At 42.9% G+C, this 25,575-nt stretch overlaps 1 protein-coding gene across 1 annotated transcript in view; it reads right to left on the bottom strand.

Annotated features, from left to right (window-relative positions):
• Nucleotides 1–10,175: 10,175 nt before the first annotated feature.
• SEZ6L2 (seizure related 6 homolog like 2) overlaps nucleotides 10,176–25,575 on the bottom strand; it is a 63,457-nt gene continuing 48,057 nt past the window's right edge. The window contains exons 6-10 of the mRNA XM_073646236.1: nucleotides 22,583–22,768; nucleotides 13,822–13,990; nucleotides 13,582–13,745; nucleotides 13,096–13,290; nucleotides 10,176–10,318 (exon numbers count right to left, since the gene is read on the bottom strand). Coding sequence (XP_073502337.1) covers nucleotides 10,176–10,318; nucleotides 13,096–13,290; nucleotides 13,582–13,745; nucleotides 13,822–13,990; nucleotides 22,583–22,768 — 857 coding nt within the window. The remainder of the gene's footprint in view (nucleotides 10,319–13,095; nucleotides 13,291–13,581; nucleotides 13,746–13,821; nucleotides 13,991–22,582; nucleotides 22,769–25,575) is intronic.

Raw genomic sequence — 25,575 nt, 5'->3', positions numbered from 1 at the left:
CTCTTTATGTGTGTATGGTGTGTGCTCTCTATGTGTGTATGGTGTGTGCTCTTTATGTGTGTATGGTGTGTGCTCTTTATGTGTGTATGGTGTGTGCTCTTTGTGTGTGTATGGTGTGTGCTCTTTGTGTGTGTATGGTGTGCTCTTTATGTGTGTATGGTGTGCTCTTTATGTGTGTATGGTGTGTGCTCTTTATGTGTGTATGGTGTGTGCTCTTTATGTGTGTATGGTGTGTGCTCTTTATGTGTGTATGGTGTGTGCTCTCTATGTGTGTATGGTGTGTGCTCTTTATGTGTGTATGGTGTGTGCTCTTTATGTGTGTATGGTGTGTGCTCTTTGTGTGTGTATGGTGTGCTCTTTATGTGTGTATGGTGTGCTCTTTATGTGTGCATGGTGTGTGCTCTTTATGTGTGTATGGTGTGTACTCTTTGTGTGTGTATGGTGTGTGCTCTTTGTGTGTGTATGGTGTGCTCTTTATGTGTGCATGGTGTGTGCTCTTTATGTGTGTATGGTGTGTGCTCTTTGTGTGTGTATGGTGTGTGCTCTTTATGTGTGTATGGTGTGTGCTCTTTATGTGTTTATGGTGTGTACTCTTTATGTGTGTATGGTGTGTGCTCTTTATGTGTGTATGGTGTGTGCTCTTTATGTGTGTATGGTGTGTGCTCTTTATGTGTGTATGGTGTGCTCTTTATGTGTGTATGGTGTGTGCTCTTTATGTGTGTATGGTGTGTGCTCTTTATGTGTGTATGGTGTGCGCTCTTTATGTGTGTATGGTGTGTGCTCTTTATGGGTGTATGGTGTGCGCTCTTTATGTGTGTATGGTGTGCGCTCTTTATGTGTGTATGGTGTGCGCTCTTTATGTGTGTATGGTGTGCGCTCTTTATGTGTGTATGGTGTGCGCTCTTCATGTGTGTATGGTGTGCGATCTTTATGTGTGTATGGTGTGCGCTCTTTGTGTGTGTATGGTGTGCGCTCTTTATGTGTGTATGGTGTGCGCTCTTTGTGTGTGTATGGTGTGTGCTCTTTGTGTGTGTATGGTGTGTGCTCTTTATGTGTGTATGGTGTGTGCTCTTTATGTGTGTATGGTGTGTGCTCAGTATGTGTGTATGGTGTGTGCTCTTTATGTGCGTATGTTGTGTGCTCTTTATGTGCGTATGATGTGTGCTCTTTATATGCGTATGGTGTGTGCTCTTTATGTGTGTATGGTGTGTGCTCTTTATGTGTGTATGGTGTGTACTCTTTATGTGTGTATGGTGTGTGCTCTTTGTGTGTGTATGGTGTGTGCTCTTTATGTGTGTATGGTGTGTGCTCTTTGTGTGTGTATGGTGTGTGCTCTTTGTGTGTGTATGGTGTGTGTGCTCTTTATGTGTTTATGGTGTGTGCTCTTTATGTGTGTATGGTGTGTGCTCTTTATGTGTGTATGGTGTGTGCTCTTTATGTGTGTATGGTGTGTGCTCTTTATGTGTGTATGGTGTGTGCTCTTTATGTGTGTATGGTGTGCTCTTTATGTGTGTATGGTGTGTGCTCTTTATGTGTGTATGGTGTGTGCTCTTTATGTGTGTATGGTGTGCGCTCTTTATGTGTGTATGGTGTGCGCTCTTTATGTGTGTATGGTGTGCGCTCTTTATGTGTGTATGGTGTGTGCTCTTTATGTGTGTATGGTGTGTGCTCTTTATGTGTGTATGGTGTGTGCTCTTTATGTGTGTATGGTGTGTGCTCTTTATGTGTGTATGGTGTGTGCTCTTTATGTGTGTATGGTGTGCGCTCTTTATGTGTGTATGGTGTGTGCTCTTTATGTGTGTATGGTGTGCGCTCTTTATGTGTGTATGGTGTGCGCTCTTTATGTGTGTATGGTGTGCGCTCTTTATGTGTGTATGGTGTGTGCTCTTTATGTGTGTATGGTGTGTGTGCTCTTTATGTGTGTATGGTGTGTGCTCTTTATGTGTGTATGGTGTGTGCTCTTTATGTGTGTATGGTGTGCACTTTATGTGTGTATGGTGTGTGCTCTTTATGTGTGTATGGTGTGTACTCTTTGTGTGTGTATGGTGTGTGTTCTTTATGTGTGTATGGTGTGTGTTCTTTATGTGTGTATGGTGTGTGCTCTTTATGTGTGTATGGTGTGTGCTCTTTATGTGTGTATGGTGTGTACTCTTTGTGTGTGTATGGTGTGTGTTCTTTATGTGTGTATGGTGTGTGTTCTTTATGTGTGTATGGTGTGTGCTCTTTATGTGTGTATGGTGTGTGCTCTTTATGTGTGTATGGTGTGTACTCTTTATGTGTGTATGGTGTGTGCTCTTTATGTGTGTATGGTGTGTGCTCTTTATGTGTGTATGGTGTGTGCTCTTTATGTGTGTATGGTGTGCTCTTTATGTGTGTATGGTGTGTGCTCTTTATGTGTGTATGGTGTGTGCTCTTTATGTGTGTATGGTGTGCGCTCTTTATGTGTGTATGGTGTGCGCTCTTTATGTGTGTATGGTGTGCGCTCTTTATGTGTGTATGGTGTGCGCTCTTTATGTGTGTATGGTGTGTGTGCTCTTTATGTGTGTATGGTGTGTGCTCTTTATGTGTGTATGGTGTGCGCTCTTTATGTGTGTATGGTGTGTGCTCTTTATGTGCGTATGGTGTGTGCTCTTTATGTGTGTATGGTGTGCGCTCTTTATGTGTGTATGGTGTGCGCTCTTTGTGTGTGTATGGTGTGTGCTCTTTATGTGTGTATGGTGTATGCTCTTTATGTGTGTATGGTGTGTGCTCAGTATGTGCGTATGGTGTGTGCTCTTTATGTGCGTATGGTGTGTGCTCTTTATGTGCGTATGGTGTGTACTCTTTATGTGTGTATGGTGTGTGCTCTTTATATGCGTATGGTGTGTGCTCTTTATGTGCGTATGGTGTGTGCTCTTTATGTGTGTATGGTGTGTGCTCTTTATGTGTGTATGGTGTGTGCTCTTTATGTGTGTATGGTGTGTGCTCTTTATGTGTGTATGGTGTGTACTCTTTATGTGTGTATGGTGTGTGCTCTTTATGTGTGTATGGTGTGTGCTCTTTATGTGTGTATGGTGTGCGCTCTTTATGTGTGTATGGTGTGTGCTCTTTATGTGTGTATGGTGTGTGCTCTTTATGTGTGTATGGTGTGTGCTCTTTATGTGTGTATGGTGTGTGCTCTTTATGTGTGTATGGTGTGTGCTCTTTATGTGTGTATGGTGTGTGCTCTTTATGTGTGTATGGTGTGCGCTCTTTATGTGTGTATGGTGTGTGCTCCTTATGTGTGTATGGTGAGTGCTCTTTATGTGTGTATGGTGTGTGCTCTTTATATGCGTATGGTGTGTGCTCTTTATGTGTGTATGGTGTGTGCTCTTTATGTGTGTATGGTGTGTGCTCTTTATGTGTGTATGGTGTGTGCTCTTTATGTGTGTATGGTGTGCGCTCTTTGTGTGTGTATGGTGTGTGCTCTTTGTGTGTGTATGGTGTGTGCTCTTTATGTGTGTATGGTGTGCGCTCTTTGTGTGTGTATGGTGTGTGCTCTTTATGTGTGTATGGTGTGTGCTCTTTATGTGTGTATGGTGTGTGCTCTTTATGTGTGTATGGTGTGTGCTCTTTATGTGTGTATGGTGTGTGCTCTTTATGTGTGTATGGTGTGTGCTCTTTATGTGTGTATGGTGTGTGCTCTTTGTGTGTGTATGGTGTGTGCTCTTTGTGTGTGTATGGTGTGTGCTCTTTATGTGTGTATGGTGTGTGCTCTTTGTGTGTGTATGGTGTGCGCTCTTTATGTGTGTATGGTGTGCGCTCTTTATGTGTGTATGGTGTGCGCTCTTTATGTGTGTATGGTGTGCGCTCTTTATGTGTGTATGGTGTGCGCTCTTTATGTGTGTATGGTGTGCGCTCTTTATGTGTGTATGGTGTGCGCTCTTTATGTGTGTATGGTGTGCGCTCTTTATGTGTGTATGGTGTGTGCTCTTTATGTGTGTATGGTGTGCGCTCTTTATGTGTGTATGGTGTGTGCTCTTTGTGTGTGTATGGTGTGTGCTCTTTATGTGTGTATGGTGTGTGCTCTTTATGTGTGTATGGTGTGCGCTCTTTATGTGTGTATGGTGTGTGCTCTTTATGTGCGTATGGTGTGTGCTCTTTATGTGTGTATGGTGTGTGCTCTTTATGTGTGTATGGTGTGTGCTCTTTATGTGTGTATGGTGTGTGCTCTTTATGTGTGTATGGTGTGCGCTCTTTATGTGTGTATGGTGTGTGCTCCTTATGTGTGTATGGTGAGTGCTCTTTATGTGTGTATGGTGTGTGCTCTTTATATGCGTATGGTGTGTGCTCTTTATGTGTGTATGGTGTGTGCTCTTTATGTGTGTATGGTGTGTGCTCTTTATGTGTGTATGGTGTGTGCTCTTTATGTGTGTATGGTGTGCGCTCTTTGTGTGTGTATGGTGTGTGCTCTTTGTGTGTGTATGGTGTGTGCTCTTTATGTGTGTATGGTGTGCGCTCTTTGTGTGTGTATGGTGTGTGCTCTTTATGTGTGTATGGTGTGTGCTCTTTATGTGTGTATGGTGTGTGCTCTTTATGTGTGTATGGTGTGTGCTCTTTATGTGTGTATGGTGTGTGCTCTTTATGTGTGTATGGTGTGTGCTCTTTATGTGTGTATGGTGTGTGCTCTTTGTGTGTGTATGGTGTGTGCTCTTTGTGTGTGTATGGTGTGTGCTCTTTATGTGTGTATGGTGTGTGCTCTTTATGTGTGTATGGTGTGCGCTCTTTATGTGTGTATGGTGTGCGCTCTTTATGTGTGTATGGTGTGCGCTCTTTATGTGTGTATGGTGTGCGCTCTTTATGTGTGTATGGTGTGCGCTCTTTATGTGTGTATGGTGTGCGCTCTTTATGTGTGTATGGTGTGCGCTCTTTATGTGTGTATGGTGTGCGCTCTTTATGTGTGTATGGTGTGCGCTCTTTATGTGTGTATGGTGTGCGCTCTTTATGTGTGTATGGTGTGCGCTCTTTATGTGTGTATGGTGTGCGCTCTTTATGTGTGTATGGTGTGTGCTCTTTATGTGTGTATGGTGTGTGTGCTCTTTATGTGTGTATGGTGTGTGCTCTTTATGTGTGTATGGTGTGTGCTCTTTATGTGTGTATGGTGTGCTCTTTATGTGTGTATGGTGTGTGCTCTTTATGTGTGTATGGTGTGCTCTTTATGTGTGTATGGTGTGTGCTCTTTATGTGTGTATGGTGTGTGCTCTTTATGTGTGTATGGTGTGCGCTCTTTATGTGTGTATGGTGTGCGCTCTTTATGTGTGTATGGTGTGCGCTCTTTATGTGTGTATGGTGTGCGCTCTTTATGTGTGTATGGTGTGTGCTCTTTATGTGTGTATGGTGTGCGCTCTTTATGTGTGTATGGTGTGCGCTTTTTATGTGTGTATGGTGTGTACTCTTTATGTGTATATGGTGTGCGCTCTTTATGTGTGTATGGTGTGCGCTCTTTATGTGTGTATGGTGTGTACTCTTTATGTGTGTATGGTGTGCGCTCTTTATGTGTGTATGGTGTGCGCTCTTTATGTGTGTATGGTGTGTGCTCTTTATGTGTGTATGGTGTGTGTGCTCTTTATGTGTGTATGGTGTGTGCTCTTTATGTGTGTATGGTGTGCTCTTTATGTGTGTATGGTGTGTGCTCTTTATGTGTGTATGGTGTGTGCTCTTTGTGTGTGTATGGTGTGTGCTCTTTGTGTGTGTATGGTGTGTGCTCTTTATGTGTGTATGGTGTGTGCTCTTTATGTGTGTATGGTGTGCGCTCTTTATGTGTGTATGGTGTGCGCTCTTTATGTGTGTATGGTGTGCGCTCTTTATGTGTGTATGGTGTGCGCTCTTTATGTGTGTATGGTGTGCGCTCTTTATGTGTGTATGGTGTGCGCTCTTTATGTGTGTATGGTGTGCGCTCTTTATGTGTGTATGGTGTGCGCTCTTTATGTGTGTATGGTGTGCGCTCTTTATGTGTGTATGGTGTGCGCTCTTTATGTGTGTATGGTGTGTGCTCTTTATGTGTGTATGGTGTGTGTGCTCTTTATGTGTGTATGGTGTGTGCTCTTTATGTGTGTATGGTGTGTGCTCTTTATGTGTGTATGGTGTGCTCTTTATGTGTGTATGGTGTGTGCTCTTTATGTGTGTATGGTGTGCTCTTTATGTGTGTATGGTGTGTGCTCTTTATGTGTGTATGGTGTGCGCTCTTTATGTGTGTATGGTGTGCGCTCTTTATGTGTGTATGGTGTGCGCTCTTTATGTGTGTATGGTGTGCGCTCTTTATGTGTGTATGGTGTGCGCTCTTTATGTGTGTATGGTGTGCGCTCTTTATGTGTGTATGGTGTGCGCTCTTTATGTGTGTATGGTGTGCGCTTTTTATGTGTGTATGGTGTGTACTCTTTATGTGTATATGGTGTGCGCTCTTTATGTGTGTATGGTGTGCGCTCTTTATGTGTGTATGGTGTGCACTCTTTATGTGTGTATGGTGTGCGCTCTTTATGTGTGTATGGTGTGCGCTCTTTATGTGTGTATGGTGTGTGCTCTTTATGTGTGTATGGTGTGTGTGCTCTTTATGTGTGTATGGTGTGTGCTCTTTATGTGTGTATGGTGTGTGCTCGTTATGTGTGTATGGTGTGTGCTCTTTATGTGTGTATGGTGTGCTCTTTATGTGTGTATGGTGTGTGCTCTTTATGTGTGTATGGTGTGCGCTCTTTATGTGTGTATGGTGTGTGTTCTTTATGTGTGTATGGTGTGCGCTCTTTATGTGTGTATGGTGTGTGCTCTTTATGTGCGTATGGTGTGTACTCTTTATGTGTGTATGGTGTGCTCTTTATGTGTGTATGGTGTGTGCTCTTTATGTGTGTATGGTGTGCGCTCTTTATGTGTGTATGGTGTGTGTTCTTTATGTGTGTATGGTGTGCGCTCTTTATGTGTGTATGGTGTGTACTCTTTATGTGCGTATGGTGTGTACTCTTTATGTGCGTATGGTGTGTACTCTTTATGTGTGTATGGTGTGCTCTTTATGTGTGTATGGTGTGTGCTCTTTATGTGTGTATGGTGTGCGCTCTTTATGTGTGTATGGTGTGTGTTCTTTATGTGTGTATGGTGTGCGCTCTTTATGTGTGTATGGTGTGTGCTCTTTATGTGTGTATGGTGTGTGCTCTTTATATGCGTATGGTGTGTGCTCTTTATGTGCGTATGGTGTGTGCTCTTTATGTGCGTATGGTGTGTGCTCTTTATGTGTGTATGGTGTGTGCTCTTTATGTGTGTATGGTGTGTGCTCTTTATGTGTGTATGGTGTGTGCTCTTTATGTGTGTATGGTGTGTGCTCTTTATATGCGTATGGTGTGTGCTCTTTATGTGTGTATGGTGTGTGCTCTTTATGTGTGTATGGTGTGTGCTCTTTATGTGTGTATGGTGTGTGCTCTTTATGTGTGTATGGTGTGTGCTCTTTGTGTGTGTATGGTGTGTGCTCTTTGTGTGTGTATGGTGTGTGCTCTTTGTGTGTGTATGGTGTGTGCTCTTTATGTGTGTATGGTGTGTGCTCTTTATGTGTGTATGGTGTGCGCTCTTTATGTGTGTATGGTGTGCGCTCTTTATGTGTGTATGGTGTGCGCTCTTTATGTGTGTATGGTGTGCGCTCTTTATGTGTGTATGGTGTGCGCTCTTTATGTGTGTATGGTGTGCGCTCTTTATGTGTGTATGGTGTGCGCTCTTTATGTGTGTATGGTGTGCGCTCTTTATGTGTGTATGGTGTGCGCTCTTTATGTGTGTATGGTGTGTGCTCTTTATGTGTGTATGGTGTGTGTGCTCTTTATGTGTGTATGGTGTGTGCTCTTTATGTGTGTATGGTGTGTGCTCTTTATGTGTGTATGGTGTGCTCTTTATGTGTGTATGGTGTGTGCTCTTTATGTGTGTATGGTGTGCGCTCTTTATGTGTGTATGGTGTGCGCTCTTTATGTGTGTATGGTGTGCGCTCTTTATGTGTGTATGGTGTGCGCTCTTTATGTGTGTATGGTGTGCGCTCTTTATGTGTGTATGGTGTGTGCTCTTTATGTGTGTATGGTGTGCGCTCTTTTTGTGTGTATGGTGTGCGCTTTTTATGTGTGTATGGTGTGTACTCTTTATGTGTATATGGTGTGCGCTCTTTATGTGTGTATGGTGTGCGCTCTTTATGTGTGTATGGTGTGTACTCTTTATGTGTGTATGGTGTGCGCTCTTTATGTGTGTATGGTGTGCGCTCTTTATGTGTGTATGGTGTGCGCTCTTTATGTGTGTATGGTGTGTGCTCTTTATGTGTGTATGGTGTGTGCTCTTTATGTGTGTATGGTGTGTGTGCTCTTTATGTGTGTATGGTGTGTGCTCTTTATGTGTGTATGGTGTGTGCTCGTTATGTGTGTATGGTGTGTGCTCTTTATGTGTGTATGGTGTGCTCTTTATGTGTGTATGGTGTGTGCTCTTTATGTGTGTATGGTGTGCGCTCTTTATGTGTGTATGGTGTGTGTTCTTTATGTGTGTATGGTGTGCGCTCTTTATGTGTGTATGGTGTGTGCTCTTTATGTGTGTATGGTGTGCGCTCTTTATGTGTGTATGGTGAGTGCTCTTTATGTGTGTATGGTGAGTGCTCTTTATGTGTGTATGGTGTGTGCTCTTTATGTGTGTATGGTGTGCGCTCTTTATGTGTGTATGGTGTGTGCTCTTTATGTGTGTATGGTGTGCGCTCTTTATGTGTGTATGGTGTGCGCTCTTTATGTGTGTATGGTGAGTGCTCTTTATGTGTGTATGGTGTGTGCTCTTTATGTGTGTATGGTGTGTGTGCTCTTTATGTGTGTATGGTGTGTGCTCTTTATGTGTGTATGGTGTGCGCTCTTTATGTGTGTATGGTGTGTGCTCTTTATGTGTGTATGGTGTGTGCTCTTTATGTGTGTATGGTGTGCGCTCTTTATGTGTGTATGGTGTGTGCTCTTTATGTGTGTATGGTGTGTGCTCCTTGTGTGTGTATGGTGTGTGCTCTTTATGTGTGTATGGTGTGCGCTCTTTATGTGTGTATGGTGTGTGCTCTTTATGTGTGTATGGTGTGTGCTCTTTATGTGTGTATGGTGTGTGTGCTCTTTATGTGTGTATGGTGTGTGCTCTTTATGTGTGTATGGTGTGTGCTCTTTATGTGTGTATGGTGTGCGCTCTTTATGTGTGTATGGTGTGTGCTCTTTATGTGTGTATGGTGTGCGCTCTTTATGTGTGTATGGTGTGTGCTCTTTATGTGTGTATGGTGTGCGCTCTTTATGTGTGTATGGTGAGTGCTCTTTATGTGTGTATGGTGTGTGTTCTTTATGTGTGTATGGTGTGTGCTCTTTATGTGTGTATGGTGTGTGTTCTTTATGTGTGTATGGTGTGCGCTCTTTATGTGTGTATGGTGTGTGTTCTTTATGTGTGTATGGTGTGCGCTCTTTATGTGTGTATGGTGTGTGCTCTTTATGTGTGTATGGTGTGCGCTCTTTATGTGTGTATGGTGTGTGCTCTTTATGTGTGTATGGTGTGTGCTCTTTATGTGTGTATGGTGTGCGCTCTTTGTGTGTGTATGGTGTGTGCTCTTTATGTGTGTATGGTGTGCGCTCTTTATGTGTGTATGGTGTGCGCTCTTTATGTGTGTATGGTGTGCGCTCTTTATGTGTGTATGGTGTGCGCTCTTTATGTGTGTATGGTGAGTGCTCTTTATGTGTGTATGGTGTGTGCTCTTTATGTGTGTATGGTGTGTGCTCTTTATGTGTGTATGGTGTGTGTGTTCTTTATGTGTGTATGGTGTGTGCTCTTTATGTGTGTATGGTGTGTGCTCTTTATGTGTGTATGGTGTGCGCTCTTTATGTGTGTATGGTGTGCGCTCTTTATGTGTGTATGGTGTGCGCTCTTTATGTGTGTATGGTGTGTGCTCTTTATGTGTGTATGGTGTGCGCTCTTTATGTGTGTATGGTGTGCGCTCTTTATGTGTGTATGGTGTGCGCTCTTTATGTGTGTATGGTGTGCGCTCTTTATGTGTGTATGGTGTGCGCTCTTTATGTGTGTATGGTGTGCGCTCTTTATGTGTGTATGGTGTGTACTCTTTATGTGTGTATGGTGTGCGCTCTTTATGTGTGTATGGTTTGCGCTCTTTATGTGTGTATGCCGATTAGGCTACTGACTCCTTACATTTCTATCTCCAGCAGCACCCTCCGGTCCTCCTGCACATGGATCCCCCATACACAGTCCTGGCCCTTTGCGTAATTCTGGGGCCAATCAGGAGACAGGATCACCCCGGCTGGTTCAGAGATTTCTCCTCCACATAGCGCTGATAGACAGAAGAGAGGAGAGGCCACAAAGTACAGTCCATTATATACATAGTACAAATAAAGGGGGAAAGGACAATGATACACTGACACTCGGGGTACAGGATAATGACACTGACACTCGGGGTACAGGATAATGTCACTGACACACGGGGTGCAGGATAATGTCACTGACACACGGGGTGCAGGATAATGTCACTGACACTCGGGGTACAGGATAATGACACTGACACTTGGGGTACAGGATAATGACGCTGACACTCGGGGTACAGGATAATGACACTGACACACGGGGTGCAGGATAATGTCACTGACACACGGGGTGCAGGATAATGTCACTGACACTCGGGGTACAGGATAATGTCACTGACACACGGGTTGCAGGATAATGTCACTGACACACGGGGTGCAGGATAATGTCACTGACACTCGGGGTACAGGATAATGACACTGACACTTGGGGTAAAGGATAATGACACTGACACTCGGGGTCCAGGATAATGTCACTGACACACGGGGTCCAGGATAATGTCACTGACACTCGGGGTACAGGATAATGTCACTGACACTCGGGGTACAGGATAATGTCACTGACACTGGGGGTACAGGATAATGTCACTGACACTCGGGGTACAGGATAATGTCACTGACACACGGGGTACAGGATGATGACACTGACACTCGGGGTACAGGATAATGTCACTGACACTGGGGGTACAGGATAATGACACTGACACTCGGGGTACAGGATGATGACACTGACACTCGGGGTACAGGATAATGTCACTGACACTCGGGGTACAGGATAATGACGCTGACACTCGGGGTACGGGATAATGACGCTGACACTCGGGGTACGGGATAATGACGCTGACACTCGGGGTACGGGATAATGACGCTGACACTCGGAGTACAGGAAAATGACGCTGACACTAGGAGTACGGGATAATGACGCTGACACTCGGAGTACAGGAAAATGACGCTGACACTCGGAGTACGGGATAATGACGCTGACACTTGGGGTACGGGATAATGTCACTGACACTGGGGGTACAGCATAATGACACTGACACTTGGGGTACAGGATAATGACACTGACACTGGGGGTACAGGATAATGACGCTGACACTCGGGGTACAGGATAATGACACTGACACTTGGGGTACAGGATAATGACACTGACACTCGGGGTACAGGATAATGACACTGACACTCGGGGTACAGGATAATGACATTGACACTGGGGGTACAGGATAATGACACTGACACTGGGGGTACATTATAATGACACTGACACTTGGGGTACAGGATAATGATGCTGACACTCGGGGTACAGGATAATGACGCTGACACTCGGGGTACAGGATAATGACACTGACACTCAGGGTACAGGATAATGACACTGACACTCAGGGTACAGGATAATGACACTGACACTCAGGGTACAGGATAATGACACTGACACTGGGGGTACATTATAATGACACTGACACTTGGGGTACAGGATAATGATGCTGACACTCGGGGTACAGGATAATGACGCTGACACTCGGGGTACAGGATAATGACACTGACACTCAGGGTACAGGATAATGACACTGACACTCGGGGTACAGGATAATGACATTGACACTGGGGGTACAGGATAATGACACTGACACTCAGGGTACAGGATAATGACACTGACACTGGGGGTACATTATAATGACACTGACACTGGAGGTACAGGATAATGACACTGACACTCGGGGTACAGGATAATGTCACTGACACTCGGGGTACAGGATAATGACACTGATACTCGGGGTAGAGGATAATGACACTGACCCTCGGGGTGCAGGATAATGTCACTGACACTCGGGGTACAGGATAATGACACTGACACTCGGGGTACAGGATAATGACACTGACACTCGGGGTACAGGATAATGTCACTGACACTCGGGGTACAGGATAATGACACTGACACTCGGGGTACAGGATAATGACACTGACACTCGGGGTACAGGATAATGACGCTGACACTCGGGGTACAGGATAATGACACTGACACTCGGGGTACAGGATAATGACACTGACACTCGGGTACAGGATAATGACACTGATACTCGGGGTAGAGGATAATGACACTGGCTCTGGGGGTAGAGGATAATGTCACTGACACTCGGGTACAGGATAATGACACTGATACTCGGGGTAGAGGATAATGACACTGGCTCTGGGGGTAGAGGGTAGTACAGTGACAGTTTTCGGTACCGGACACTGACCCTTTTGGGTCTCCCGGCACGTCTCCTTGACATTAGGACCTGGTTCTCTTTTCGTTACATAACATTGAATTTTCTTAGGTTTCATCTCTTCTGGTGGTGTAAGGGTTAATCGGGAGCCCTACATTAGTTACCATGGCAACTGGAAATTGCTAAGAAACATCTCAGCTCCGCGGCCCCGCCTTCACGCCTCCCGCCTCCCCGCCTCTCACAGGGTGAGGTGCGTGTGGAGAGCCGCCATGTGACGCAGCATGGCGCCCTCTAGTGTCCTATAGCAGGACTGCCATATACGGATGATGGGGGCGCACCATAACCGGAGCTGTCTGTGAGACATCCCTGATTGTACCAGCAGAGGGCAGCACAGGGCGGCCTGTGATCAGGGGTCAGACATGGGGGGCAGCATGCAGATGATGACTACTTGTCTCCGTGTATCTCTAGGTGTAATTCCCCTGGTTATCCACCTGGTGACGCCACTGCATACGGTGGGCTGCAGGGTGATTGTGGCGGTCTCTTACCTTTGCACACGGGCTCGCTCTCGTTCCAGTGAGGGTCGGTGGGGTCCACGCACTCTATGACGGGGGGCCCCTGCTCCAGCATGTACCCCGCATTACATGAGAAAGAGACCAGGGTCCCCGGGGAGAAGAGGGGGTCCGTGGTGCTGAAATTACCGTGGGCCAGGAAAGGCTCGTAACATCGAGTCTCCGAGAACACTGCAGAGAAAGAGCGGTAAATAACCGGACCACCAGAGGGCGAATGGGATGTACTACTACCCCCAGCAAGGCACGATGAGGACTCCGCACGTAAAAGAAATTGTACTTTTTACCCTCCAGTCACCTCCAGAGCTGCTGCACGGCCCTCACCCCTCGCTGCTGCCTCCTGATGTACATTAGTTTGATGTGAACATTACAGCCGTGCATTGGAAACGTAACCGCAGCTTTAGATGTAACCGGAGTAAAAATAGTAAGGAACACTCACAAGGAATATACAGTATATCCAGTTACCTTCATAGCGCAGGCTGAGCAGCAGGGGGACGGCGGGGTTCTCCGACACCAGCTCTATGTACAGGGACTGCGCGTCACTCAGGAGACCCCTCTCCGGGGCATCGTCTATATCCGAATCATAGATGAGGGGGGACAACGTGGAGCTTCCGGAGTGAACGACCAACCTGAGGGGAGACGTGTATATATATATACCAGGCACAGAGCTGGAGATATTAGGGGTAACAGGAGCACGTAACTCACCTGTCATTGTCCTCGTCTAGAGAGACCCTCTCAAAGTGCAGGTGAAGCCGCTGACCCTCAGACGCCTCAATCAGCCAATGACAGCTCAAGTTGTTCCCGTGATGCGTGGTGACATCAGGAGAGACGATACGTCCAACGGTGGCGTTACGTATAACACCGCCACAGGTCGCTGGACAAGAGAGAGAACAATATAGTACGCCAGGTAATGCACCTCAGCATACCCTGTACTGATCCTGAGTTACATCCTGTATTATACTCCAGAGCTGCACTCACTATTCTGCTGGTGCAGTCACTGTGTACATACATTACATTACTGATCCTGAGTCACATCCTGTATTATACTCCAGAGCTGCACTCACTATTCTGCTGGTGCAGTCACTGTGTACATACAATACATTACTGATCCTGAGTCACATCCTGTATTATACTCCAGAGCTGCACTCACTATTCTGCTGGTGCAGTCACTGTGCACATACATTACATTACTGATCCTGAGTTACATCCTGTATTATACTCCAGAGCTGCACTCACTATTCTGCTGGTGCAGTCACTGTGTACATATATTACATTACTGATCCTGAGTTATAACCTGTATTATACTCCAGAGCTGCACTCACTATTCTGCTGGTGCAGTCACTGTGTACATACATTACATTACTGATCCTGAGTTACCTCCTGTATTATACTCTAGAGCTGCACTCACTATTCTGCTGGTGCAGTCACTGTGTACATACATTACATTACTGATCCTGAGTTACATCCTGTACTATACTCCAGAGCTGCACTCACTATTCTGCTGGTGCAGTCACTGTGTACATACAATACATTACTGATCCTGAGTCACATCCTGTATTATACTCCAGAGCTGCACTCACTATTCTGCTGGTGCAGTCACTGTGTACATATATTACATTACTGATCCTGAGTCACATCCTGTATTATACTCCAGAGCTGCACTCACTATTCTGCTGGTGCAGTCACTGTGTACATACAATACATTACTGATCCTGAGTCACATCCTGTATTATACTCCAGAGCTGCACTCACTATTCTGCTGGTGCAGTCACTGTGTACATACAATACATTACTGATCCTGAGTCACATCCTGTATTATACTCCAGAGCTGCACTCACTATTCTGCTGGTGCAGTCACTGTGCACATACATTACATTACTGATCCTGAGTTACATCCTGTATTATACTCCAGAGCTGCAGTCACTATTCTGCTGGTGCAGTCACTGTGTACATATATTACATTACTGATCCTGAGTTATATCCTGTATTATACTCCAGAGCTGCACTCACTATTCTGCTGGTGCAGTCACTGTGTACATACATTACATTACTGATCCTGAGTTACCTCCTGTATTATACTCTAGAGCTGCACTCACTATTCTGCTGGTGCAGTCACTGTGTACATACATTACATTACTGATCCTGAGTTACATCCTGTACTATACTCCAGAGCTGCACTCACTATTCTGCTGGTGCAGTCACTGGGTACATACATTACATTACTGATCCAGAGTTACCTCCTGTATTATACTCCAGAGCTGCACTCACTATTCTGCTGGTGCAGTCACTGTGCACATACATTACATTACTGATCCTGAGTTACATTCTGCATTATACTCCAGAGCTGCACTCACTATTCTGCTGGTGCAGTCACTGTGTACATACATTACATTACTGATCCTGAGTTACCTCCTGTATTATACTCTAGAGCTGCACTCACTATTCTGCTGGTGCAGTCACTGTGTACATACATTACATTACTGATCCTGAGTTACATCCTGTATTATACTCCAGAGCTGCACTCACTATTCTGCTGGTGCAGTCACTGTGTACATACATTACATTACTGATCCTGAGTCACATCCTGTATTATACTCCAGAGCTGCACTCACTATTCTGCTGGTGCAGTCACTGGGTACATACATTACATTACTGATCCTGAGTAACCTCCTGTATTATACTCCAGAGCTGCACTCACTATTCTGCTGGTGCAGTCACTGTGTACATACATTACTGATCCTGAGTTACATCCTGTATTATACTACAGAGCTGCGCTCACTATTCTGCTGGTGCAGTCACTGTGTACATACATTACATTACTGATCCTGAGTTACATCCTGTATTATACTCCAGAGCTGCACTCACTATTCTGCTGGTGCAGTCACTGTGTACATACATTACATTACTGATCCTGAGTTACATCCTGTATTATACTCCAGAGCTGCACTCACTATTCTGCTGGTGCAGTCACTGTGTATATACATTACATTACTGATACTGAGTTACATCCTGTATTATACTCCAGAGCTGCACTCACTATTCTGCTGGTGCAATCACTGTGTACATACATTACATTACTGACCCTGTACTGATCCTGAGTTACATCCTGTATTATACTCCAGAGCTGCACTCACTATTCTGCTGGTGCTGTCACTGTGTACATACAATACATTACTGATCCTGAGTTACATCCTGTATTATACTCCAGAGCTGCACTCACTATTCTGCTGGTGCAGTCACTGTGTACATACAATACATTACTGATCCTGAGTTACATCCTGTATTATACTCCAGAGCTGCACTCACTATTCTGCTGGTGCAGTCACTGTGTACATACATTACATTACTGATCCTGAGTTACATCCTGTACTATACTCCAGAGCTGCACTCACTATTCTGCTGGTGCAGTCACTGGGTACATACATTACATTACTGATCCAGAGTTACCTCCTGTATTATACTCCAGAGCTGCACTCACTATTCTGCTGGTGCAGTCACTGTGTACATACATTACATTACTGATCCTGATTTACATTCTGTATTATACTCCAGAGCTGCACTCACTATTCTGCTGGTGCAGTCACTGTGTACATACATTACATTACTGATCCTGAGTCACATCCTGTATTATACTCCAGAGCTGCACTCACTATTCTGCTGGTGCAGTCATTGGGTACATACATTACATTACTGATCCAGAGTTACCTCCTGTATTATACTCCAGAGCTGCACTCACTATTCTGCTGGTGCAGTCACTGTGTACATACATTACATTACTGATCCTGAGTCACATCCTGTATTATACTCCAGAGCTGCACTCACTATTCTGCTGGTGCAGTCACTGTGTACATACAATACATTACTGATCCTGAGTCACATCCTGTATTATACTCCAGAGCTGCACTCACTATTCTGCTGGTGCAGTCACTGTGTACATATATTACATTACTGATCCTGAGTCACATCCTGTATTATACTCCAGAGCTGCACTCACTATTCTGCTGGTGCAGTCACTGTGTACATACAATACATTACTGATCCTGAGTCACATCCTGTATTATACTCCAGAGCTGCACTCACTATTCTGCTGGTGCAGTCACTGTGCACATACATTACATTACTGATCCTGAGTTACATCCTGTATTATACTCCAGAGCTGCACTCACTATTCTGCTGGTGCAGTCACTGTGTACATATATTACATTACTGATCCTGAGTTATATCCTGTATTATACTCCAGAGCTGCACTCACTATTCTGCTGGTGCAGTCACTGTGTACATACATTACATTACTGATCCTGAGTTACCTCCTGTATTATACTCTAGAGCTGCACTCACTATTCTGCTGGTGCAGTCACTGTGTACATACATTACATTACTGATCCTGAGTTACATCCTGTACTATACTCCAGAGCTGCACTCACTATTCTGCTGGTGCAGTCACTGGGTACATACATTACATTACTGATCCAGAGTTACCTCCTGTATTATACTCCAGAGCTGCACTCACTATTCTGCTGGTGCAGTCACTGTGCACATACATTACATTACTGATCCTGAGTTACATTCTTCATTATACTCCAGAGCTGCACTCACTATTCTGCTGGTGCAGTCACTGTGTACATACATTACATTACTGATCCTGAGTTACCTCCTGTATTATACTCTAGAGCTGCACTCACTATTCTGCTGGTGCAGTCACTGTGTACATACATTACATTACTGATCCTGAGTTACATCCTGTATTATACTCCAGAGCTGCACTCACTATTCTGCTGGTGCAGTCACTGTGTACATACATTACATTACTGATCCTGAGTCACATCCTGTATTATACTCCAGAGCTACACTCACTATTCTGCTGGTGCAGTCACTGGGTACATACATTACATTACTGATCCTGAGTAACCTCCTGTATTATACTCCAGAGCTGCACTCACTATTCTGCTGGTGCAGTCACTGTGTACATACATTACTGATCCTGAGTTACATCCTGTATTATACCCCAGAGCTGCACTCACTATTCTGCTGGTGCAGTCACTATGTACATACATTACATTACTGATCCTGAGTTACATCCTGTATTATACTCCAGAGCTGCACTCACTATTCTGCTGGTGCAGTCACTGTGTACATACAATACATTACTGATCCTGAGTCACATCCTGTATTATACTCCAGAGCTGCACTCACTATTCTGCTGGTGCAGTCACTGTGCACATACATTACATTACTGATCCTGAGTCACATCCTGTATTATACTCCAGAGCTGCACTCACTATTCTGCTGGTGCAGTCACTGTGTACATACATTATATTACTGATCCTGAGTTACATCCTGTATTATACTACAGAGCTGCGCTCACTATTCTGCTGGTGCAGTCACTGTGTACATACATTACATTACTGATCCTGAGTTACATCCTGTATTATACTCCAGAGCTGCACTCACTATTCTGCTGGTGCAGTCACTGTGTACATACATTACATTACTGATCATGAGTTACATCCTGTATTATACTCCAGAGCTGCACTCACTATTCTGCTGGTGCAGTCACTGTGTATATACATTACATTACTGATCCTGAGTTACATCCTGTATTATACTCCAGAGCTGCACTCACTATTCTGCTGGTGCAGTCACTGTGTACATACATTACATTACTGATCCTGAGTTACATCCTGTATTATACTCCAGAGCTGCACTCACTATTCTGCTGGTGCAGTCACTGTGTATATACATTACATTACTGATCCTGAGTTACATCCTGTATTATACTTCAGAGCTGCACTCACTATTCTGCTGGTGCAGTCACTGTGTACATACATTACATTACTGATCCTGAGTTACATCCTGTATTATACTCCAGAGCTGCACTCACTATTCTGCTGGTGCAATCACTGTGTACATACATTACATTACTAACCCTGTACTGATCCTGAGTTACATCCTGTATTATACTCCAGAGCTGCACTCACTATTCTGCTGGTGCTCTCACTGTGTACATACAATACATTACTGATCCTGAGTTACATCCTGTATTATACTCCAGAGCTGCACTCACTATTCTGCTGGTGCTCTCACTGTGTACATACAATACATTACTGATCCTGAGTTACATCCTGTATTATACTCCAGAGCTGCACTCACTATTCTGCATGTGCAGTCACTGTGTACATACAATACATTACTGATCCTGAGTTACTTCCTGTATTATACTCCAGAGCTGCACTCACTATGCTGCTGGTGCAGTCACTGTGTACATACATTACATTACTGATCCTGAGTTACATCCTGTATTATACTCCAGAGCTGCACTCACTATTCTGCTGATGCAGTCACTATGTACATACATTACATTACTGATCCTGAGTTACCTCCTGTATTATACTCTAGAGCTGCACTCACTATTCTGCTGGTGCAGTCACTGTGTACATACATTACATTACTGATCCTGAGTTACATCCTGTACTATACTCCAGAGCTGCACTCACTATTCTGCTGGTGCAGTCACTGGGTACATACATTACATTACTGATCCAGAGTTACCTCCTGTATTATACTCCAGAGCTGCACTCACTATTCTGCTGGTGCAGTCACTGTGTACATACATTACATTACTGATCCTGATTTACATTCTGTATTATACTCCAGAGCTGCACTCACTATTATGCTGGTGCAGTCACTGTGTACATACATTACATTACTGATCCTGAATCACATCCTGTATTATACTCCAGAGCTGCACTCACTATTCTGCTGGTGCAGTCACTGGGTACATACATTACATTACTGATCCAGAGTTACCTCCTGTATTATACTCCAGAGCTGCACTCACTATTCTGCTGGTGCAGTCACTGTGTACATACATTACATTACTGATCCTGAGTCACATCCTGTATTATACTCCAGAGCTGCACTCACTATTCTGCTGGTGCAGTCACTGTGTACATACAATACATTACTGATACTGAGTCACATCCTGTATTATACTCCAGAGCTGCACTCACTATTCTGCTGGTGCAGTCACTGTGTACATATATTACATTACTGATCCTGAGTCACATCCTGTATTATACTCCAGAGCTGCACTCACTATTCTGCTGGTGCAGTCACTGTGTACATACAATACATTACTGATCCTGAGTCACATCCTGTATTATACTCCAGAGCTGCACTCACTATTCTGCTGGTGCAGTCACTGTGCACATACATTACATTACTGATCCTGAGTTACATCCTGTATTATACTCCAGAGCTGCACTCACTATTCTGCTGGTGCAGTCACTGTGTACATATATTACATTACTGATCCTGAGTTATATCCTGTATTATACTCCAGAGCTGCACTCTCTATTCTGCTGGTGCAGTCACTGTGTACATACATTACATTACTGATCCTGAGTTACCTCCTGTATTATACTCTAGAGCTGCACTCACTATTCTGCTGGTGCAGTCACTGTGTACATACATTACATTACTGATCCTGAGTTACATCCTGTACTATACTCCAGAGCTGCACTCACTATTCTGCTGGTGCAGTCACTGGGTACATACATTACATTACTGATCCAGAGTTACCTCCTGTATTATACTCCAGAGCTGCACTCACTATTCTGCTGGTGCAGTCACTGTGCACATACATTACATTACTGATCCTGAGTTACATTCTGCATTATACTCCAGAGCTGCACTCACTATTCTGCTGGTGCAGTCACTGTGTACATACATTACATTACTGATCCTGAGTTACCTCCTGTATTATACTCTAGAGCTGCACTCACTATTCTGCTGGTGCAGTCACTGTGTACATACATTACATTACTGATCCTGAGTTACATCCTGTATTATACTCCAGAGCTGCACTCACTATTCTGCTGGTGCAGTCACTGTGTACATACATTACATTACTGATCCTGAGTCACATCCTGTATTATACTCCAGAGCTGCACTCACTATTCTGCTGGTGCAGTCACTGGGTACATACATTACATTACTGATCCTGAGTAACCTCCTGTATTATACTCCAGAGCTGCACTCACTATTCTGCTGGTGCAGTCACTGTGTACATACATTACTGATCCTGAGTTACATCCTGTATTATACCCCAGAGCTGCACTCACTATTCTGCTGGTGCAGTCACTATGTACATACATTACATTACTGATCCTGAGTTACATCCTGTATTATACTCCAGAGCTGCACTCACTATTCTGCTGGTGCAGTCACTGTGTACATACAATACATTACTGATCCTGAGTCACATCCTGTATTATACTCCAGAGCTGCACTCACTATTCTGCTGGTGCAGTCACTGTGCACATACATTACATTACTGATCCTGAGTCACATCCTGTATTATACTCCAGAGCTGCACTCACTATTCTGCTGGTGCAGTCACTGTGTACATACATTACATTACTGATCCTGCGTTACATCCTGTATTATACCCCAGAGCTGCACTCACTATTCTGCTGGTGCAGTCACTATGTACATACATTACATTACTGATCCTGAGTTACATCCTGTATTATACTCCAGAGCTGCACTCACTATTCTGCTGGTGCAGTCACTGTGTACATACAATACATTACTGATCCTGAGTCACATCCTGTATTATACTCCAGAGCTGCACTCACTATTCTGCTGGTGCAGTCACTGTGCACATACATTACATTACTGATCCTGAGTCACATCCTGTATTATACTCCAGAGCTGCACTCACTATTCTGCTGGTGCAGTCACTGTGCACATACATTACATTACTGATCCTGAGTCACATCCTGTATTATACTCCAGAGCTGCACTCACTATTCTGCTGATGCAGTCACTGTGTACATACATTACATTACTGATCCTGAGTTACATCCTGTATTATACTACAGAGCTGCGCTCACTATTCTGCTGGTGCAGTCACTGTGTACATACATTACATTACTGATCCTGAGTTACATCCTGTATTATACTCCAGAGCTGCACTCACTATTCTGCTGGTGCAGTCACTGTGTACATACATTACATTACTGATCCTGAGTTACATCCTGTATTATACTCCAGAGCTGCACTCACTATTCTGCTGGTGCAGTCACTGTGTACATACATTACATTACTGATCCTGAGTTACATCCTGTATTATACTCCAGAGCTGCACTCACTATTCTGCTGGTGCAGTCACTGTGTATATACATTACATTACTGATCCTGAGTTACATCCTGTATTATACTCCAGAGCTGCACTCACTATTCTGCTGGTGCAGTCACTGTGTATATACATTACATTACTGATCCTGAGTTACATCCTATATTATACTTCAGAGCTGCACTCACTATTCTGCTGGTGCAGTCACTGTGTACATACATTACATTACTGATCCTGAGTTACATCCTGTATTATACTCCAGAGCTGCACTCACTATTCTGCTAGTGCAGGACTGTCTGTATTTCTACTCTGTACAAATTTTCTCACCTGTGCAGACTGGGGGTTTTCCACTCCATTGAGGGCGGGTGATATTGAGACAGACAAGTGAATCTGCACCTTTCAGTGTGAACCCAGGAGCACAGTGAAAGTTAGCAGATCCTCCAGGATGGAGGTCGGTAACAGTGACTTCGCCATTTTCAGGTCGAGGTGGAAACACACAGCTGAGGACATAAGCTGGAAAGAAGAAAATAACAATTACCTTTGCAATAACAGCCATAAATCTAAAAATATAGTGAGACATCAGCCTTATACAGTATAATACTGCCCCTATATACAAGAATATAACTACTATAATACTGCCCCTATGTACAAGAATATAACTACTACAATACTGCCCCTATGTACAAGAATATAACTACTATAATACTGCCCCCTATGTACAAGAATATAACTACTATAATACTGACCCTATGTACAAGAATATAACTACTATAATACTGCCCCTATGTACAAGAATATAACTACTATAATACTGCCCCTATGTACAAGAATATAACTACTATAATACTGCCCCTATGTACAAGAATATAACTACTATAATACTGCCCCTATGTACAAGAATATAACTACTATAATACTGCCCCTATGTACAAGAATATAACTACTATAATACTGCCCCTATGTACAAGAATATAACTACTATAATACTGCCCCTATGTACAAGAATATAACTACTATAATACTGCTCCTATGTACAAGAATATAACTACTATAATACTGCCCCTATGTACAAGAATATAACTACTATAATACTGCTCCTATGTACAAGAATTTAACTACTATAATACTGCTCCTATGTACAAGAATATAACTACTATAATACTGCCCCCTATGTACAAGAATATAACTGCTATAATACTGCTCCTATGTACAAGAAAATAACTACTATAATACTGCCCCCTATGTACAAGAATATAACTACTATAATACTGCTCCTATGTACAAGAATATAACTATTATAATACTGCCCCTATGTACAAGAATATAACTACTCTAATACTGCCCCTATGTACAAGAATATAACTACTATAATACTGCTCCTATGTACAAGAATTTAACTACTATAATACTGCTCCTATGTACAAGAATATAACTACTATAATACTGCCCCCTATGTACAAGAATATAACTGCTATAATACTGCTCCTATGTACAAGAAAATAACTACTATAATACTGCCCCCTATGTACAAGAATATAACTACTATAATACTGCTCCTATGTACAAGAATATAACTATTATAATACTGCCCCTATGTACAAGAATATAACTACTCTAATACTGCCCCTATGTACAAAAATATAACTACTATAATACTGCCCCCTATGTACAAGAATATAACTGCTATAATACTGCTCCTATGTACAAGAAAATAACTACCATAATAGTGCCCCCTATGTACAAGAATATAACTACTATAATACTGCTCCTATGTACAAGAATATAACTATTATAATACTGCCCCTATGTACAAGAATATAACTACTATAATACTGCCCCCTATGTACAAGAATATAACTACTATAATACTGCCCCTATGTACAAGAATATAACTACTATAATACTGCCCCCTATGTACAAGAATATAACTACTATAATACTGCCCCTATGTTCAAGAATATAACTACTATAATACTGCCCCCTATGTACAAGAATATAACTACTATAATACTGCCCCCTATGTACAAGAATATAACTACTATAATACTGCTTCTATGTACAACAATATAACTACTATAATACTGCTCCTATGTACAAGAATATAGCTACTATAATACTGCCCCTATGTACAGGAATATAAGTACTATAATAGTGCCCCTATGTACAAGAATATAACTACTATAATACTGCTCCCTATGTACAAGAATATGACTACTATAATACTGCCCCCTATGTACATGAATATAACTACTATAATACTACCCCTATGTACAAGAATATAACTACTATAATAGTGCCCCCTATGTACAAGAATATAACTGCTATAATACTGCCCCCTATGTACAAGAATATAACTACTATAATACTGCTCCTATGTACAAGAATATAACTACTATAATACTGCTCCTATGTACAAGAATATAACTACTATAATACTGCCCCCTATGTACAAGAATATAACTGCTATAATACTGCCCCTATGTACAAGAATATAACTACTATAATACTGCCCCTATGTACAAGAATATAACTACTATAATACTGCCCCCATGCACAAGAATGTAACTACTATAATACTGCCCCCTATGTACAAGAAAATAACTACTATAATACTGCCCCCTATGTACAAGAATATAACTGCTATAATACTGCCCCCTATATACAAGAATATAACTACTATAATACTGCCCCCTATGTACAAGAATATAACTACTATAATACTGCTCTCTATGTACAAGAATATAACTACTATAATACTGACCCCTATGTACAAGAATATAACTACTATAATACTGCTCCTATGTACAAGAATATAACTACTATAATACTGCCCCTATGTACAAGAATATAACTACTATAATACTGCCCCCTATGTACAAGAATATAACTACTATAATACTGCCCCCTTTGTACAAGAATATAAATATAGTTATATTCTTGTACATAGGAGCAATGTTATAGTATTTATATTCTTGTACATAGGGAGCAGTATTATAGTAGTTATATTCTTGTACATAGGGGGCAGTATTATAGTAGTTATATTCTTGTACATAGGGGCAGTATTATAGTAGTTATATTCTTGTACATAGGAGCAGTATTATAGTAGTTATATTCTTGTACATAGGGGTCAGTATTATAGTAGTTATATTCTTGTACATAGGAGCAATGTTATAGTAGTTATATTCTTGTACACAGGGGGCAGTATTATAGTAGTTATATTCTTGTACATAGGGAGCAGTATTATAGTAGTTATATTATTGTACATAGGAGCAATGTTATAGTAGTTATATTCCTGTACATAGGGGGTAGTATTATAGTAG

This window comes from Phyllobates terribilis, unplaced genomic scaffold, assembly GCF_046119375.1.
Source record: "Phyllobates terribilis strain yellow unplaced genomic scaffold, ASM4611937v1 Scaffold_9__5_contigs__length_417890890, whole genome shotgun sequence".
NCBI classification, from domain to species: domain Eukaryota; kingdom Metazoa; phylum Chordata; class Amphibia; order Anura; family Dendrobatidae; genus Phyllobates; species Phyllobates terribilis.
The sequence above is the reverse complement of the archived record's forward strand: the minus strand, read 5'-3'. Positions and strand labels throughout refer to the sequence as shown.